General features: G+C 34.3%; 3 protein-coding genes across 3 annotated transcripts; 1 reads left to right on the top strand and 2 right to left on the bottom strand.

The window, feature by feature from the left end:
• Nucleotides 1,022-8,123, bottom strand: LOC18600457 (acyl-CoA-binding domain-containing protein 4). The gene is made up of 18 exons (XM_007030908.2): nt 7,852-8,123; nt 7,418-7,488; nt 6,796-6,859; nt 6,630-6,701; nt 6,114-6,308; nt 5,942-6,019; nt 5,564-5,674; nt 5,315-5,381; nt 5,143-5,204; nt 4,545-4,684; nt 3,948-4,074; nt 3,743-3,857; nt 3,442-3,530; nt 2,810-2,893; nt 2,550-2,738; nt 2,077-2,232; nt 1,943-2,002; nt 1,022-1,593 (listed from the first exon to the last, which is right to left on the bottom strand). Exons 1-18 carry the CDS (start codon nt 8,014-8,016, stop codon nt 1,408-1,410), a joined length of 2,031 nt encoding a protein of 676 aa, XP_007030970.2. The 5' UTR covers nt 8,017-8,123; the 3' UTR covers nt 1,022-1,407.
• On the top strand, nt 11,210-17,972 carry LOC18600456 (lysine-specific demethylase JMJ25). Its single transcript, XM_018121162.1, has 14 exons — nt 11,210-11,428; nt 11,927-12,513; nt 12,998-13,134; nt 13,205-13,304; nt 13,413-13,545; nt 13,641-13,695; nt 13,872-14,550; nt 14,665-14,994; nt 15,476-15,901; nt 15,994-16,066; nt 16,526-16,611; nt 17,104-17,223; nt 17,320-17,390; nt 17,691-17,972. Exons 2-14 carry the CDS (start codon nt 11,980-11,982, stop codon nt 17,788-17,790), a joined length of 2,844 nt encoding a protein of 947 aa, XP_017976651.1. The 5' UTR covers nt 11,210-11,428; nt 11,927-11,979; the 3' UTR covers nt 17,791-17,972.
• On the bottom strand, nt 17,861-19,530 carry LOC18600455 (psbP domain-containing protein 7, chloroplastic). The gene is made up of 3 exons (XM_018121166.1): nt 19,037-19,530; nt 18,635-18,854; nt 17,861-18,405 (listed from the first exon to the last, which is right to left on the bottom strand). Exons 1-3 carry the CDS (start codon nt 19,374-19,376, stop codon nt 18,099-18,101), a joined length of 867 nt encoding a protein of 288 aa, XP_017976655.1. The 5' UTR covers nt 19,377-19,530; the 3' UTR covers nt 17,861-18,098.

Genomic DNA, 20,387 nt, shown 5'->3' with positions numbered 1-20,387 from the left:
GAGCTATCGGGTGGGAACTAGAATATATTCTCCGCGTCTATTAGATATGCTCGTATTCAATTCTTTAATTTTTTAAATTTAATATAAAATATTATCTTAATTCTCGTGAAAACTATAAAAAGAATTAGATAAGAATAATATGATTTTAGGTTTTTTCAGTTAATTAATTGAATTAAAAAATAGTTATTGAAGGGTGGAGGAACAATAATTTGGGTCAAAAGCGTTTACATTATCAGGTGTGATGCGGGTGGGGGGGGGGGCGTCTGCTGAGACGCGTAGGAGGGAGGCGTGTGGTTTGGCGCTGTATTTACTATGTATGCATGAATTGCTTCCAGAGGAATTAATTCTTTATCGTTGTACCTTTCGCCTTTAGGATTTGTCAAAAACAAAAACAAACTTTATCCTTCAGGATTAAGGAATTAACGTTATCTACTCGGGTCGGGTCTGAGATGGGGTTTTAGCACAGACCATGGATTAGGTCGCAACAGATTCCGTGGAGAATGGCTGTGATTTATTTTGGTTCTATTAGAATACCAGGGTAGGGATCCAATTTCATCAAATACCTAAGACAAACAAAAATACAATGATGGGTCAAAGACACAACTCCAGTTCAAATGATTTAAAGGTAATTCTGAATCTCAATTTTACATCCAACAAGTCACAAATTCGATCTCCTTGAATCCGAGGGAGATTAAGTAAAGACTACGATACCACCAGAAAAAATATAATGAAATCCACCGATAAGCCATAAAAAATATAAGGGATAATTTTAAATTTTATCCAATCAAGTTAACTCTTTTTATTAAAGTAAAATATATATATATATTATTATTAAAGTTTAAAGGAAAGGCACGAAATCATTTTTACCGAATATATAACTCAAGTAACTTTCTAAATTCAATTCAAAAGATTAAGAAAGAAGTCTCAAATATTCCATTGAGCAGCCACATTGAAAATGTCAAACTCCCCGTTGACACTCCCTAATAGTAGAAGTAATAGTAGTAGTACATAATACCAAACATGATGAAATTTTCTCGAATTAATATCATATAAAACCATTTCCTCACAAAATTTGCTGGCAAACAATAGAAACCCTATATGCTTCTTCACTCAAGTACCATACTCTTTGAATACAAATTCTGATAAAAATTTTGGTGAACAGAAAAATATATTGCACCAACAGCCATATGTAAACTGTATAATAAACTGAAACTATAATCTACGAGACATATGTATTCATGCAAAAACCCCGGGAGGGGTTTCCCGTTCAGGCTAAACTAGATATCTTATTTCCCATCGAAGAAAGAACCTTGGTTAAGTAAATAAAAAAAATATTTTGACCCAAAAATTTTTATCAATGAGAATAAATCTAGCAATCACTATTTAATTAGGCTTTCAATTGAATTTTCAGGCATCGTCGGCAGCGTTTTGTGGAGGGCTTCCTGACAGCCAACCCCATACGCCACCTGAGCCCTGCCTCTTTGCATTTAAGGCAGCTTGTTCAGATGCAGCTTTTTGTCGCTGCAGGAGTTCGAGTTCCTTTTGTAGTGTTTCCATCGTCTGAAGCTTCTGCCGCAGCTCCGCAACATCAACCTGTTGATTCGAGAGGATTAGACGATGGTTAGAGTTGGATTAGCCCTTGTATAAACTAAGTCTTAATAGTAGTAATTAAAACAGTCCACATAAACGCATGATCGAGAAGTAAACTGTGACACCCTATCTTCCAAATAAATTCATACTAACAATGAAGTTTGAGCATATTTCAAATTCACCTGGTATGCACCATGATGTAGTTGTGAACCTTACCTGCTTTTAAATTCTCATTTTACAGCGTTGGAGAATGGTAGTATTAAAGGAAATCAGAGTTTGAATGAATCCATTGCCTAAAAACAGATAATATTCCATTATAAGCAATAACTTTGTTCTCTTGATTTGAACATACCTCTAATTTGAAACATCTTGACTGCTCGGCAGCAAGTTGACCACGTACAGATTGGAGCTCCTAAGATAACAAAAAAATTTAGTGGGAAACAAGTCTAACCTAATACACACCACTGTTCCCAAACAAGAAATTACCTTGTACAATTCTGTGTTTCGAGCCTCAGCTTCAGCTAGTTCTTGCTTTAGCTGGAGCGACTGCAACTTCTCCTTGTTGAGTGATGATTCCAGCTCTTCCTTCTCCACCTTGAGTGTTGCTATAATACGCTCACTGGTCTCCTCACCTTTGGATTTCTGCATATACTCTAAACTTAAGCAGAAGAAATAAATTGGCAAATATGACAATCTGTATGTAAGAGGGTAAATAAATTATAAATAAACTAATAATTTACTATAAAGTTGCAACCTCAAGAATAGATAAAAGTTCTGCAGAGGTCAAAAGCAATATGAATGTTATGAAGTATATATATTAAATCCACTATATCAGACATACATCGAAAGCATTCAAGACATGCGTAAAGCACACGTGAACTTTATATCAGAAGATTTCAACCAGCAGATTTCCAATGAATGGAATTGAATGTTGAATGCAATATCAAAATATTACATACCATGGGCTCTGAGTCAACATTATCCACAACAATTTCTCGTATTTTTCCTTCTTGACCAACTTCAAACTCAGACTCCAAATCTCTGGTAGGATTTGTGGCATTATGCACTGCAGAAACACTATCAGGAACAGGAGCCTCCATTATCTTTGATTGCAAGGTTGACTTGTGACTTGGCTTAAGAACATTAACCTAACAGCAAAACATAAAAGATCAAACAAAAACATAAACTCATATACAGAAGAGGCTAGAATTGTTTCTACCTCACTGTTGTAACGCCCATTATATCCTCCAAAAGATATAAGTATATCTTCACCATTGAGGGAGCCCACAACCAGACTCAAGCCCTGCAATAATAGACAAGAAGATAGTAATTTCACAACTTCAATCACTGCAGTGGAAGTTATCTGCTATTTATAAAGACTGATGGACCAGAACTATATAAATTGTTCAATGTTAACACGAGTGTTACATACAAAAAAAGATAAAAAAAAGAACCTCTTTTCTCCATGACTTAATAAAGTATTGACATTCCTCTTGAAGAGATACACAGCTTCCAAAGTTTCAACTATTTCCATGGAACGATTTATTAAGTTTAAAACCGATGAAGATGATCAAGTTAATTGATAAGAATGAACATGATGGAAGTTATTAAAGACAATCCAGTCAAATAATCATAATAATTACAGAGAAGCACAACATCATATGCAGAAAGTCTACTTTATTTACATGCATCTTTCTACCATTACTTGTTGAATTGACACACAGAAGTTTAAACATTACAGCATTTCTTATACATACGAATACCAATATACATATGATTATGCAATCAAAATAAAGACTGCCACATGCATAGCATTTTAAAGGCAACAAGCATCTGTAAAATGTAAAATACCTCACTAGCAAGAGGAACACGTCCTTTAACTGATGTCACAACTGACCATACGAGGGTGAACATATTAAGGACAACAGTTTCTGATGCCCCTGCAAGAAGAGAATAGGACAAACAATAAACATTAAGGAGTAGTAATAAAAGTATTTTTTCGCACGCAACCAACAGATCCCACCTAGCTGTTTCTAATCTTCATACCAAACTGACAGTTCAATAACACCAAAAGTAAGCATGTACTGGGGGCTCTACGTCCAAGGAACAATAATAATAATCTTCTATTTGATTTTTGAAGTGAGTCATTTACCGCTTTTATTGTCTCCACCGCCAGCAATAAACCAGTTCTCCCCAACTGTCACACCTGCATGACCAGCTCTAGGAGTTGGTATCTCACCTTGTTGTGTGGGTCTAGACCATTCCATCTACAAATCCAAATACATTAAAGATAGAGATACTGATTCCTCATACAAGCACATGCAAAATGCAAAAACCCAAAAGAGTAATTATCTTACAGCTTGCAAATCAAGGACATGCAAATCATTGAAGCAAGTAGCATGTGAACCCCCACCAAAAATAAGAAGGTAACGTTCAGCATGTACAGCAGCAGCATGATCAGATCTTGGTGATGGAGGTACCCCCCTGCATGACAATGAAGATAAACAAATATTAAAAGTTACCAAGGAATATAAATTTAAAATGACACTCTTCCAACCTATAAAATGATTGGGTATGAGGGATTACTCAAAATAAAGTGCAATATAAGTATTATATCAAGCTGTCTTTTACTTCATAAATGTGCAAATGTAATCAGGTTATTAATTCAATTTTGATCACAGGCTAATCTTATGAACCAGATTGAAATCTGGTATGATAATTGAACCTTAATAAGGTTAAAATTAACAATGGATAAGGCTGATTGTGTATGCAACAAGACCCTAGTTCAAAGCCAGCTCTTCAGATTTGGCATGCAGCAAATGTGATTTCAATTACAATCTAAATGTCAACGGCTATAGAAGGACCGTAGCACATATTTAACAAAAGAACTCAGACCTCCACTAACATGTCTGGAGGGATAGTGAAAGAATAAAATTGCCAAAAAGTAATCTTACACAGCATCAATTTCATCCCAGGTCATAGTTTCAAGATCAAGTATATATAGATCATTCAAGAGTGTTCGCTTTGCATCCTGTCCACCAAATATCACTAAGGTTGTTCCAACAAGGGTCACAGATTGACCTCCACGAGAGACCTGCAAGGTAATCACATAAATTAGGGGGAAAAAAACTCGTAACAATGTTGGGGGAACATATTCAGGAAAATCATAGAAGCTACCATGGGGAAAATAATGGGGAATGAGCATATATAAGCATACATGCATTGACAATTTAGCTTTACCAAGTATTACCTCCAGCCCTATTCAAGCATACCAATATGTTTAAAAATTTTCAGCTAAACATTGCCCAGCAATCAACATTTATGCATTAGGTTTTCAGTTTCTTAAATACCATATTCAACAGAGCAAGGAAGATCAATCCCACCAGCAGCTGCTATCTAAGAGACATTGAAAAACCAAAGCCTGGCCTAATTCTTTTTGTGAAGAAAAACACAAACCGTGAACCCCGTAAAATTATCTAAATTTAGGTTGCTGATATTTTTGAGTTGATACAGGAGAAAGAGAGGTAGTTAAGAGGAAGAACAGATAAATACCGGTGCTTTGCCATAAGTCTTTAACATTGACCATGTACCAGTTTGCAGATCAAATGACTTCACTGCCATAAGAATACAGACCAATAAAATAAGCCATCAAAAAGAAAGGAGGCGAAAAAACAATAAAACCCTCAACTTATTCAAAAATTGTTATAAGGGTGGAAACAAGTACCGTGGATAGTTTCAGAAGGATCCTTTGTATGGCCAGCAATTGAAAGAAGCTTGTTCTCCCATGGTATCTATGGGGAAAAATAGAAGGGAGAGAGAGAGAGTTAAATGATATAACTGTAGAAAGACAATCAGCATCACTACAAGAATTTTCAGCAAACAGATACCAGAGAAATGTGCATATTTTTCATTAGAGAACTTTGCTTCTGAGAAGTCAAAAGGAAAACAAAAAGAAACTCAGTTCTTTACTAACCAATGAATGACCAGCACATGGGGCCATGTTTACTGGAGAAGGCGATTCCACTGACTCGGGTCCAACCTTCGCATCAATCTTTGACCAAGTCCAACTTCTCAAATCTAGAACCTGTACCAATCCTCAAATTAGGGGGGAAGCTATCATGTACAGTTATACTGATGCATGAGTATACAAACAAGAATCCAAAGCTTATTAAGATTACAGAATCAGATTAGAGTTTTCCAGCAATGGCCTGGAAACTGAGAATTACAATTTAGTAATACTTCATTTGATGTCAAAAATCATACAGTATACTGAATTGTATTGTGATATTAGAAAAATAATGACATGGCATATAGCATGTGTGTTGCATGTTGAGGTAAATAATTTACTTACATGAAGGTCACATAGGTATCGACCATTGTGGTTTCCACCATATACATACATCTTATCCTGAACAACGGCTGCTCCATGCTGGCAAACAAGAGCAGAAGTTCTTTAGATGAGGTAAAAGGGCAAGAAGAAGAAGAAGAAAGGACTGATATTTAAATGAGAGAGATGCCAATACCTCATATCGGGCTTTAGGAGGCTGACCAGTTATTGGAGGTGCAATCCATTGATCATATACAACAACCGAACCAAGGCCTTCCAATACAACATCTTTGTCCTGAGTTTCCATCAGGCTTCCATTTTCAGCAGAAATGGTCTTTGTCTCAGCAAAAGAATTCCCATTCTCGATGATAGGCTCAACTTTTGAATTATGCTATGAACATGCAAACAAGTTGAGAAGGTAAAAGCAAGTACAAAGAACAAAAAGTCACCTCCGGTTAAGCAACTTGGCTTCTCTCCTTCAAATTTTAAGTACAGACTGATAAAAGAACAGTAAATATACCAAATGAAAAATCAAATTGAAGTACTTGAAAATATGGTGTAAAACTTGTTTAAAAGTTGAGAACAAGCTCTGAAACAGACATAGATGCCCTTGAAATGGTAAAATTCCCCCAATCAAAACAGTGAAAATAACAGACCATGGGAAATAGTAAAAACACACAATCAAAAACTGTGGAAATAAAAGCTTACTCACATTCATTTGCACATCTATAACAGGCTCCGAAACAGGGTTAGATGCCCTTGAATACCATCCTGGTTCTTCTTCCTGAACAAGAACTCAAAGAACAAGGAATAAAATACTAAATAATTATATAAAATCGAATTGATTCATATACATAGAAAATGTCATTGGCCAATACCTCCAATATTTTCACAAAGAGACGCATAGCTTCTGTAGAAACCATGTTTCCAAGCTGCTGCCAGCTGCATTAACAATAAAAAGCTGAGAAGGACACTTATCAAAAAGGACAAAAGAAAAAAAAAAGAAAATATCATATACAACATCCATCTGACCTATAATTAATTGCTTTTAACCACCTAAATCCTTGTCTTATACATATATAAAAGCTTGCATATACAGAAGGTGGAAATTGGACCAATCTAGATCTCATGGATATAAACTACACAGAAGTACTTCTCCATATTTTTCTCCACTAGAATTGAGCAATACAAACTATGCAGAACAGTGCGCAGGTATCACCAAATATTGAAAGAACTAAAAAGGGTCCAAACTACATGTGTAACTGGACACTCATATCAGAAATGATCCATTCACATCTCCCCTAATCAAAGTTTCTATCATCAACACCACGTTTGAGCACATGGATCAAAACACTGACGTCCTAAGCATAACCATACCAAACCAAAATAGCCAAGCGTAAACACACACACAAACATATACATCAAATTAACCAGTAACATACAACAAGAAGAAGCACCAGAAATTAAAATTACACAGCAGCAGCAAATGAGCTTGCAGACCTTTTCCATTTGCTTTGTTCCACAGGACTCCATGAACTCGGTTTCGGAACATTACAAGGACCTACAGTAGCCTGTAAATCACATAATAATGTGGAAAATGAGTAAGGTAACGACACATGACTCTTCCTATTTCAAATAAATAAATAATTATTCGATTTAATTAAGAGATCAACATTCGAATTGCCTTAATTTCAGAGTGTAAAACCAGATCTACCTAAATTACACTCAAAAAGCTCCCAAAAACATACGAATTATATACAAAAGCAATTGAATATACGAAATCGTTAGCTGAAATCAAATAAACGTAACATTGCTGCAAAATGCAATAAAAAATAAAGAGAAATCAGCAAAAAAAAAAAAACAAATCGCTGTCGCATCGGAGAAGGCTGGATCCAATGAAATAGAGAGAGGGAAATGAGAATGGTGAAGTTTACCTGCTGGTACAATGCGTAGAGGATCAAAGCGACGTCGTTGGAGAACCTGGAGCTGATGTCTTTGTTGTTGGAACTAGGAGATCCGTCGAAGCCAGCGTAGGAAGCGGCCGAGTAGAATCGTTCCGGGTACGCGAGGCCAGAGCTTGCCCTCGCCATCGTCGCCATTTTCTTTATCTTCTCTTCTCCTCTGTATTTTGATCTGAGAATTTATATACCTATCAGATTTGAGAAGTTTAAGGCTCGAGGAAATAGTTTTTTTTTTCCTTTTCTCTGAGTGCGAAAATGTTAAAAAAATATAAGGTAGTTCTAAAGGAGGTGTTTGGCTGTTGGGATTGGAAGTTTGGATCTTGCCCTTTTCATTTTTTTTAAAGAATGACAAATTTCACTTATACCTCTTATAGTTTTATTTTTGGCATATGACCCCCTGTAATTTTTTTTCCATAATAGTTTTTTTAAGATATCATTTCTCACAATTAGCATTCAATAGATAATTTCACGAACTAAAGGGGGTTAAGTTATTAATTTTGTGTAATAAAATTATAAAATTACCCTTAAATATGAGTAAATAAATTGACTCTTTACGAAAGTAAAAGTCATTTATAAGGTGTTAATTGAAAAAAAAATTCATTAGATGCTAATTAAAAAAAATTATTAAATGTTAAGTAAAAATGATTAAAATCATAAGAAGTATAGATAGAGTTAACCCTTAAAAGAAAATGATTAAAATAAGGGGGAAATTATATAAAGAAAAAGGGGGAAAGAAAAAGTTCAATAATCAATGTGTCTAAACTTAAATTTAAAAATTATGGTAATTGCACTTATAACCCTTCAAAATCTTTGTTAATTTTGAAACAATTCTAAAAAAATTTTTGTTCTTACAATTAGGTTTGGGATTCATTGACATTGCGGTGCATTTGTGTTTGATAATTATAAGTTTTTTCTGAATTATTATGTTTCAAGAGCATCTAATATAGTTTAGTTTTTACTTCTTTTTAATTGTTTTCTCGATGAAATGAATAAATTACAATGTAAATTTTTCTTTTATTTTCAAAATTATATGTGAAATATTAATTTTGAAACCATAAATGTAATTTTCAATATCAATCATGCATTTATTAAATGAATAATGGAATATGTAAGAGCAAAATTCAATTTTAAATGTACACTTTTTTTAAATTTGAAAATATTTCTAAATGTAATAATGTCTTTGAATGCAACAATTTTCCAACAAGAAAGAAAGCATATGAATTACATTTTTCAGCTAAAAACTAAATCAACATTCTTAAATATAAATAAGAAAACACATATATCATATAAATATACATATAGATGGAACACTGATTAATAATTTTCTCAAATTTATATTATAAAAAAATAATTTGCAGTCGTTTCATCTTTTTTTTCTTTGTTCATATTTCCTTATGTTCTAAAATGAAATATTAATTTAAACATTTAATTAAATACTCTCACTTATTCCATAGCATAAAATAATTATGGCGTAATAATTTAATAAGTTCATAAACTTTTCAAAAAAATCAAGTAAGTCTTTATTTTTTTATTACATTCAATCAAATTAATGTATTTTTATTTTATACTAAATAAGCCTCTATAATTAACAATTGAATAATTTCTATTAGTGAAAAATATCATTTGTCATTTTACACTCATGTGATATTGACATGAAAGATGAAAAATGTCATATGATTATGTTAGTATATAACATCATCATTAATTATCACACATCAATATTTTACATTAGCATTATTAGAGCCAACCCTTGGGTAAGGCCACAAAAGCAAGGGCTTCGGGTCTAAAATTTGAAGAGATATCATATTTTTATAATAATAATAACGTAATTGATTATATTAAAATATATAAAAAATTAAAACAATTAAAAAAATATTTACCTATTCTCTAATGATAAATATTTATTTTCTTTCATTTCTTATTTAAAATATGTAAAAAACTAAAAGTAAAAATAAAATAAAATAACATATTCTCTCACTTCTCTTATTATATACTTAATAAATCTTAATTTTTGATCACTTTTCAATTCTTAAAATGCTATTAATCCTCAATTATTTTTCTTATTTTCAATTTATTAATGGTAATACATATTTAATAATCTCTAACCTCTATTTTTTCTTACATTTTTTTATTTATAATCAACTAACGATAAGATATATTTAATGGTCTCCAACAGCTATTTTTTCTCACTTATTTATTTTATTTTCAATCAACTAACGGCATAATGTATCTAATAATTTTCAACAATTATTTTATTTCTTATATAAAATTAATTATTTTTTTAATTTATAATATCAACTTTTAAATTATTCTTCCCTCATTTGTTTTTTTTTTAATTTTAATTTTTCTTTCAAAAATACACAGTAAGTGTGTTATGTTATTATTTTTATAAAATCGTAAACTTTATTTATCATTGACAATAAGTATTCAAAAATTAAGTATTATTGTTTTAATATTTGTAGACTTTTTCACTTTAATTTAGAGTTTATTTTATATTATTATGTATTTTTTATTTTATATGATAGTTAATTTATTTGAATTAAAAAATTTAATTATTGATTTTAAATTAGTTATTTAAAAAATATAAAATAATTATAATAATTAAATATTTTTGATACTTCATAATAAATATTTGAATATATCAAATCAAAAATATGAATTTTGTTATTCAAAGCTTGAAAAATTGTTTTTCTTAATTTCAATAAAAAAAAACTTCATTTGAATATTTTGATTTAAGCCTTTGTATTTATTGAGTTGTCTCAAAGCATCACGTGGCATAAATTATTATTAGCATTTGGACTAACAATAATTAGTTGATCATTAATTATAAATATTTATTTAGTTTAAAATTAAAGTATAAAAACTTAATTGAACATAATCAAAGAATAAGAATTTATTTGATTTTTTAATATTTTTTGAAGATTTTTTAGAAATTATGTCATTTATTATCCAAATTAAAAAGTGTCAAACATTTATATTATAAAAAGAAATTTTAAAATTTTAATATAAAATGCATCAAATAAAAAATTTTATCATAATTATCGTAAAAAAAGATAGAAACGAAGAGAGTGTTATTTAACATCTTGAGCTTGATAACACTTTGATTTGCGACTTGATTACAATTGTATATTTTTCTTTTTTATTATATAATAAAAATATCTATATCCTTTATTAATTTTCTTTAAATTGAAAAAAATAAAAAAAAAAACAGTGGTAGGAAAATAAATTAGCGGGGGGATTTTGTAATTCCGGCATTCTTTGATTTGGGGCTCGTGGTACGGCAGAAGTTTAACAGGTGTTTAGTTAAACTAGTTGACGGTGAACTTTCACAGGGAGATGTCTGAAATAAACCAGAAAAAAAGCAAAAAAAAAAAAAAAAAACTTAAAAAAGGACCAACGTAGAAGCGAAAACGGGAAGTCAAGTAACAGCGCGATCCAACTCGGAGTCTCCTTTGGCCTTCTTATACGTTAACATATGCTTCTTGAGTTTCTTTTTCTTTGCGCATATCTTTCTCCGCCTGTTACTATATATCGAAAGCCCTAGCCTCAGGTACTTCACTTCTCTGCCTTCTTTAATAGTGGGTTTCTTGTTTCCCAATTTCTTGTGGGGCGGGGGTTTGTTTTGGTTTTACATTGTTTCTTTAAGTTATTTCTGGGGTTTAAGAATATGGGTTTTCTTTGATAAGTCACATGATTGCTTCTTTGTTTTTTGTTTTACATTTTCTTTTTAAGTTGCTTCTGGGGTTTAAGAATATGGGTTTTCTTTGATAATTCACATGATTGCTTCTTTGTTTCATTGTTTTACTATTTTTTATGTTTTGGGTTTTGCTTTCTTATCTTGTTTATTTACTTATTATACAATGCCAATCTTCTTTATCTTCCTGATTGGCTCAATTCGTTTTTGTTTTTGTTTTGAATTATTGTTTAATTCCAGTAAGGGGTTCGAATATTTTGTTTGTTTGTACATGATAATGGCGGTGATTGATTTTTTTTTTTTTTAACTAGCTTACTAGGTACTTTTTTATAAATTTTGTTTGACTGTTTTTAGGTTGAATTTGGGCATGCTTTGCGGCTATTGACTTTGATTGCAAAGTGAGTGGTATGGATCATCCAAGATCAGGCTCGGGGAATGGTGAGGATAATGTTGGGATTCCAGATGATTTGCGTTGCAAAAGGTCGGACGGGAAGCAGTGGAGGTGTACTGCCATGTCTATGCCAGACAAAACAGTTTGCGAAAAACATTATATCCAGGCGAAAAGGAGGGCTGCCAATTCTGCATTGAGAGCTAGCCTTAAGAAAAAGAGGAAGTTGGGTGGTGAAACTGAGGTGTATGCAGACAAGAGTGATGACTTTGATGTGCCACTTATAAGTAGGAAAGTCGAAGACTATCCTCCTCCGGTTTCTGGGAAGAAATATAAGGAGAAGGTTTCAAAGAATCAAATTCAGTATTCGCCCGAGACACCTCCTATGAGGAATTTTCCAGCACGTAATTCTGTAAAGATGGAAGATGATTATCAAAGAGATGGCTCACCTTTTGAAGAGAATTGGAGGTCATACAAGATAAAATCTTTTTCTGCTGCGGATTCATCCAGGAACAGATCACAGAGAAGCTATGATGATGTTGCTATGCCAGTGGTGAGTTAAGTTGCAAAGTACATGGTGCATCTGGTAGCATTACTATTGTCTTTATTCTTGTTATGGCAGGTTTTTTTTTCCTGTGTGCATGAGATCTTGAAAAGGCTGGGGGGTGGAATTCATTCTAGAGTGTAATGTTGCTCTTAAAGGATATGGCATATATATGTGCAACTTTAGTAATGGGGATACTTCACAAGTGGCATCTTGCCCATATAGTAAATTGTGGTGGGCCTCTTTCAATAGCATCACTAGTATCAATAAGAAAAAAGGTGGAAAGAACACTATACCAACTTATTAGGTTTCACAGCAAATGAATGGGTAAAATATAGTTAATTGATAATCAGATTGTTATGATTCTTTACTCCAATATATTGCAGGGTTCAGTTCATGATTTATGATGATTATTCCTCTGCAACTTTTTTCTATTCGTTTCTGTCCCACTATTTTATGTTGCTGATGCAGATATCCATGTGTGGGTTTTCAGGGTGACTCTGAAGAGTCCTCTGAGGAAGTGTTTGTGGGGAAAACTTGCCATCAATGCCGGCAGAATGATAGAGAGAGAGTTTCTTGGTGCCTTAAATGCGATAAGAGAGGATATTGTGATAGCTGTATCTCTACATGGTGAGTTGAACTTTTAGGTAAACGTGCTCACATTTTAGTTTGTGAGCAAGTATTTATGCTTCACTTACAGGTACTCAAACATCCCTTTGGACGAAATTGAGAAGGCTTGTCCTGCATGTCGTGGTTCCTGTAATTGTAAGGCATGCTTACGAGGTGATAACATGATAAAGGTATTTTCTTCTCTAATTAAAGGGTTTGCATATCTAAATAATATATACTACTTTGTACAGTGTAATTTTCTACTTAGTTGAAGAATAATTTACTTTCACTGAGTGCAGGTAAGGATACGGGAAATACCTGTCCTGGACAAGTTACAGTATCACTACAGTCTTTTGTCTTCGGTGCTTCCTGTTGTTAAGAAGATCCACCAGGAACAGTGTTCTGAAGTGGAATTGGAAAAAAAACTTCATGGTAAGATGCGTGTTAATTAAATGGTGTTTGAACTCAAGTTTCTGCAGAGAATATATGTGATTATGTAACCATTGTTATTTATATATGTTTTTCAGGAACTGCAATAGATCTTGTTAGGGCAAAGGTGAATGCAGACGAGCAGATGTGCTGGTACCTAACATTTACTAGTTATTTTAAATTAGTTTCACTTAATTTGGTTAGTTTAATTGGTTGATTTTTCTGTCCTTTTGACGAGGTTTACTAATTAGATGTGCGAAAGTACGGATAGCACATAATCATGCCTGTTGTTCCAATGGCTTATGGTTTATAACTTTGTCTTTTTGCAGCAATTTCTGTAGGATACCTATTATTGATTATCATCGGCATTGTCCAAATTGCTCGTATGATCTGTGCCTCTGTTGCTGTCAAGATCTTCGGAGAGCATCTTCAGGTGGTGTTGAAGATGTAGGAAATGAGACTGGTGAGAGAACTCTAGACAAAGAAACTGCTATGGGACAAGTATCTGAATTGAAACTGAATTTCTTGGATAAGTTCTCTGGCTGGAAAGCCAACAGTGATGGCAGTATTCCATGTCCTCCAATGGAGTATGGTGGCTGTGGTCATCACTCATTGAACTTAAACCGTATTTTTAAGATGAATTGGGTTGCAAAACTGGTAAAGAACGTTGAGGAAATGGTTAGTGGCTGTAAGGTTTATGATGTTGAAAGTTCAGAAAAGACTGAATCAAATGATCCCAGACTCTGTCAATTCTCTGACAGAGAGGGTAGTGATGATAATCTTTTATACTTTCCATCGTCTCAAGATCTTAAAGCAGAAGGGATTGCAGATTTTAGAAAGCGTTGGGGCAATGGTGAACCTGTGATTGTCAAGGAGGTATGTGATGTCTCATCCATGTCAAGTTGGGATCCAGTGTCTATATGGAGAGGAATTCAGGAGAATGTGGATGAGAAAATAAAAGATGAAAACAGAATGGTCAAGGCCATAGATTGCTTAGACTGGTCTGAGGTGGGTTCTCAATGCTACTGCTTATATGTGTGCGATCTTGATTTCTCAGTAATTTAATTGATATTATGTGTTACACGCTTTTATATCTGTGGGTCTGATTTGACATGATGTCAGGTTGATATTGAACTCGGTCAATTTATCAAAGGATACATGGAGGGAAGATATCACGAAAATGGTTGGCTGGAAATGTTGAAGTTGAAAGATTGGCCTTCTCCCGGTGCTTCTGAAGAGTTTTTAATGTACCAGAGACCTGAGTTTATCAGTAAACTTCCTTTACTTGAGTACATTCATTCCAGGTTGGGTCTTCTAAATGTTGCTGCAAAATTGCCCCATTATTCCTTGCAAAATGATGTAGGACCTAAGATTTATATATCGTATGGGACCTATGAAGAACTTGGTAGAGGGGATTCAGTAACCAATCTCCATTTCAAAATGCGTGACATGGTAAGTTGCTTTTTCCCCTATCTTGACTAATTTTAGTGCATAAATTAAAAAAAAAAATGAAATTCTTTTTTCATTAACCATTGTGGTCAATATTACTTTCAGATGCTTACTTTCTTAATAGAAGGATACTTTGGGACTGCAGCTTCCTATGTGTATATTGTTCTTTTATGTCTTAATGTGTATCAAAGGATTAAATCTATGGGTCCTATACTGGAAATTAATGCTTGAATAGCATTTAGGTTTTCATTTTTGCATTATCTTTTGCTATTTCTACTCTATTACTTTGGTATACATGCAAGATTAAAACATGTATGTTTGTAATACCATCTTAGATCTTTAATATGAAAGAGACAATGGATTCAATTATTAATGATTCATGAGCAAAGTCTGAATTACCTTTAACTCTTTTTCTTAAGCATTAAAATTAAATCTCTATATTCTGCGGTAAAGTGTATGAACTGAAAGTTGAGGCGTTTGTCAGGTTTACTTGTTGGTACATACATGTGATGTGAATGCTAAGGGTCAGAAGACAAAAATGGAGGACATGCAAAATTCCAATGGGGAATCTGAGGTAAATGAGTCTTTGGGTGATCCTGAAACAAGGTCAGATGAGAAAGGGTTACCTGATTTATCACTTGATGGAACTGATATGAATGATGAATACGAGAGCACATCTGCTGTACATGAGGATGAGAAAATGGATGATCAAGGAGCTGAAACTACTATGGTTGGGGAGAAATCTGTGGATTTTGAACAGTTAAATGGCAATAGAAGGGATGTTCTGGGAAAGACTCATGCAGGAGCTTGTTGGGATGTCTTCCACCGACAGGATGTTCCAAAGTTAATTGAGTATTTGCGTATGCACTGGATGGATTCTGGGAAGCCTGAAAGTGCAATAAGTGATACTGTAAGTTTATGATCTTAGTTGTAGAAGCTCCACTTTTAACACGTTTGCTTGTGCAGAAGTGCATGTTGGTGATTCTTTATTTTGATTTTCAGGTGATATGTCCTCTGTATGATGAAGTGGTTTACCTGAATGAGCATCATAAGAGAAAGTTGAGGGAAGAATTTGGTAAGGATAATTGATGTCAATTTCAGAGAGTTTATGTCTTGGAGTTCGTTCAACTGTCCTTTTTTGTGGCACATGGATGAAGTGTTGCATATTTGCAGACTAGTATTCAATTTGTCCAGGAACCATTCTGATTGTGTTATTCCTAATCGAGTGAAAATTTTGCTGTGATTTTGAAAATTTCTGTAAGCCAGCCAAGTCTTCCAGAAAAAGAAGGAAACCCTCATGGTTGCTGACAGGAAGATGGATAAGATAACAACCTACTACTGTAAAATGTTTAGAAACCAATTTTCTAGGAGATGAAATTGGAGTTGAGGTCACAATTTTTTTTGGAAAACCTTATTGTAATTTCAAGCCAGTGACAATTTCAATATTCTCTTTGTATCAGTAGTTTTGAATCATTAATGTAATAGATAATAATATTTATTTTTGAGTGTTAAAAGTTGTTTTTTTTTTTAACAGGAGTGGTGCCATGGTCGTTTGAACAGCATTTGGGGCAAGCTGTCTTTGTCCCTGCTGGGTGCCCTTTCCAAGTGAGGAATCTCCAGGTGGGTCTTCTAATCAGTAACCTTCCATGTTTGGATGAGTTCTGTAATTTTATTGTAAATATGGCAGATAAGGTGACATTTGATGTCGTTGAGTACGTCCAATATACTAGTCTTTTACCTTGTTGGATAAAATGATGTTCATTACTGTGGAAACTAATCCTTGAGTCTATTCTTCTGAGGGAGAGACGATTCTGGCCTGGTATTGCTTACAAGAATGGTTTCATGATTTATAAACTTGGGACCAATCTTTGCAGTAACTAATTTGAAGTTATTGAACAAATTAAGTTCTTCCTCGAATGGTCCATCATTATGGAATCTGGCCAAACAGAAAATATGCTGTCAGATTTTATTTGTTAAATGCATCTTTACCTTCTTGAATTAGTAGGCAGAATTGGAAAAACTTGATAAAACTCAACTCTGGTGTATAGAAGTATATTATTTTGCTTATGGTTATACTTCAATTGACTGATTTCCTTGTATTGAATTTTTCAGTCCACTGTTCAGTTAGGACTTGACTTCTTATTTCCCGAAAGTGTGGGGGAGGCTGTGAGATTGGCCGAAGAAATCCGCTGTCTTCCAAATGACCATGACGGAAAACTTCAAATTTTGGAGGTCAGGCTTATACCCCAAGAAGTATTCAGTGCTTTCTTTTCCCTGTGCTTGCCATGTTCCTTGGGTTTACTAACTTCACCCATTGTGTTGAAGCAGGTGGGAAAGATCTCATTATATGCAGCTAGTTCGGCTATTAAAGAGGTCCAAAAATTGGTGCTCGATCCAAAGTAAGTCAATTTAGCCTTAATTTTGTCTTGGTCTTAATGTTAGCATTTCACGTTGATCTTATTGGAGTCTGATAAAAAAGAATGAGCCCTCCCACTTGACCTTTGTCCCTTTAGATATAAGTGCATATTCCGTTAGGGGATTTGGTCTTGCGAAGGTATTGGGGCCAAGGGAAAAGACAAGGGCATTGCTGAGCTTAATTACTCCCTAAAATGTTTCTCCAACCCACTACCCTTTTGATTTTCCCTTTTGTTGCTTTCCCTTCGGCTGAGTCCACTGTTTCTATTCTTCTCCCATTGCAGACTGGGCACTGAGCTTGGATTCGAGGATCCTAATTTAACTGCAGCGGTGTCTGAGAATCTGGAGAAGGTTGCCAAGCGAAGACAGATAACTTGTGCCTGAATTCTCTGTATAGTGATTATAATTTTAGATATAGAAAGTATAGTTTCTCCAGTGGCCCATTGTGGGTGCCTGATGGAATTTCGATGTACAAATGTATTTATATGTAAACCTATAATTCTGACAGTACTTGAAGGATTTAAGACATCTGATTCTTGACAATGTATGATTTTATATTTATGCAACCAATTCCCACTGAAAGACCGACAATTCCCCCACAAAAACGTTGATATCCCAGAACCTGTTGACAACCGTTGTTTATGCTTGTGCTGTCGACAGGTCCTGGAAAGAAGCTGAAGTAAAACTCCATATCAAGTGGTAAGACTAAATGAATTAGCAATTCTATAGAAGACTGACTTGAACTCTGGCCATGCGGATTCTGCTACTTGTGCATTCAGAGTGAAGAGCCTACCCCCACGAGCACAACAAACGGCAACATTATGCCGCTGGAACGAGGGGCTTTCGACTCTGAATTCCAACTCGTAGTACTTGACATTCTTGGAAGGATCCTCTCTCACAGATGATTCTATCAGAGTTCCTTTAACATCAGGGCGTTGTCCTGTGATCGTTCGAACCACAGCTTCGCCCACCTCTTTTGGCCCTCCGAAAGTTTCAATTCTATGAATGCAAAAAGGCAAAGCATTAGGCCATTAGCTTCATCTTCCGGGATGTCATCGGGTAAGGTAGTGGGTACCCTAAGATTACTACCCGGGTCTTAATCGAATCTGTAATGGATAATAGTATTACTACTCGAACTCTACCTGAACACGATTATAAGATACCTTTACGAAACATTAATTGACATCTCTATATGGAGGTTTGTTAAAGGTGATAGTAGTATACTCACGAGAAGTCTAGGGGGACTGGTGAGACAATGACACTGACATTGAGCTCACCACTCGAACCAGGCGGACCGTAGGCAACAATTGGTTCGTTCACATTCTTGCGGGGACGATTGCTGGATTTCAGACTGCTCGTGGGAAGTGGATCAAGTGATCTCTCCAATCTCTCAGCTGCTCTATATAGCAACCTTTGATCTCCAACCCAACTTGCCGGGTATATGAACTCTGCAAGCAGTCCAAAAATCTTATATCAATTTTCATTTTACTTTAATTATCTGTGTCTGGCACTGTTTGAGTATTTCAATGTTTATACGACTATGATATTATGATATATATATTCGTCATCTTTTCTCGAAATTTATAGAAAATAAAGTTATCAAGGAAGTCGAGTAATAGAACTTACTAACCAAATCCTTCATTATTTTCAATGCGACGACTATATCCTTCAATTGGATAAAGCACATCCAGCTTCAAATTTCGACCACCCTCTGGTGCCAACCCCAGAAGAAAACTAGTTAAGCCACCAAAATTTGCACCGACAGCCACTAGAGAAGCTGAACCAACACCAACAAGTAGGCGCCGCCTGAATGTTGTCGCAAGCGGTGCGAATTCCTCCGCCCGGGACTTTCCTTGCCTCGTTGTCACCTCCTGGAAACTCTCCTTGTGGCCGTTGTTGGATGATTGCGTCATGTAAATTCTGTTCAGAGACACATATTTGCATGCATGAAGGTACTGCTGCAATGCCATTTCTGCACTTTGCTTTGGTGGTATTAGAACTATAGCTTGTTACGAACATAAGTTCCAAGGCACTGACGGTCCAATTTAGATGCTCTGGGTTTTCGTAAATGTTTGCGTAAGTTTTGCATTTTTCATTGGTTTCTTAATGACCAATCACGCATAAAAATTTGGGTTTTGGCCAGCTTTTCTTGATAATGCTTATCCAGTTCTGGTGGCTCTCATTGTCTGTGGTTTCATTAGGTACTCAGAGCCACAAATCTAGAGAAGGCCATTGTTTTCCCTTTTGGGGGCCTTTTCATGATCTATTAACTTAGGCTTGATGGGTATTGCACGGGCCGAATCTGTGCAAGCATGTTACTCTCACCATGGCACGAGGATGACGAGTCGATGGTTCGTCCATCGAGGGAGAAAAAGAGTATTGTGTTGCACTTGCTCCTTGCTTGACCGTGCACGTAAAAAAAAAAAGAAAAAAAGGAAAAGAAAAAGCTTAAAGCAAATGATTACAAAGGCAAAACGTAAAAGGTTTTCTTTCTTTTCTTTTCAACCAATGTCTTAGGGAAAAATTTAATGCAAATCATGCACGACAATGATGTAATTACTCTTTGAGATAATTCGTAGTGAACATATCTTAAAGGAATTTCACATTGGTTAGGTAAAAGAGAGGTTTTAGGTTTATAAACATTAACGTTACATATCTCAATAGGTTAATTTTTTTAAAAAATAATAATAATTTTGTAATAAAGTGATATATATTAGAATCAATTCGAATTTGATTCCGATATCACGTCAAGCAATTTAATGAGTGGAGTAGATAAAGTGACTTAGCTCGTAACAAAGGTATCGTGAATTCATATAAGAAAAAATGTTACGAAATATCAAAACAATCTTACAAAGATGAGTTTTGATATTATAAATATCGATGCTGCATATTTTAATAGCTTAATTTTTAAGATAATAATCACTTAATTTTTTAAAGAAAAGCTAACGTGTACTAATTTTTTTTAAAGAAAAGCTAACGTG

Source organism: Theobroma cacao, chromosome 5 (assembly GCF_000208745.1).
Source record: "Theobroma cacao cultivar B97-61/B2 chromosome 5, Criollo_cocoa_genome_V2, whole genome shotgun sequence".
NCBI classification, from domain to species: domain Eukaryota; kingdom Viridiplantae; phylum Streptophyta; class Magnoliopsida; order Malvales; family Malvaceae; genus Theobroma; species Theobroma cacao.
Note: the sequence above shows the minus strand (reverse complement) of the source record. Positions and strands in the feature narration are given on the sequence as shown.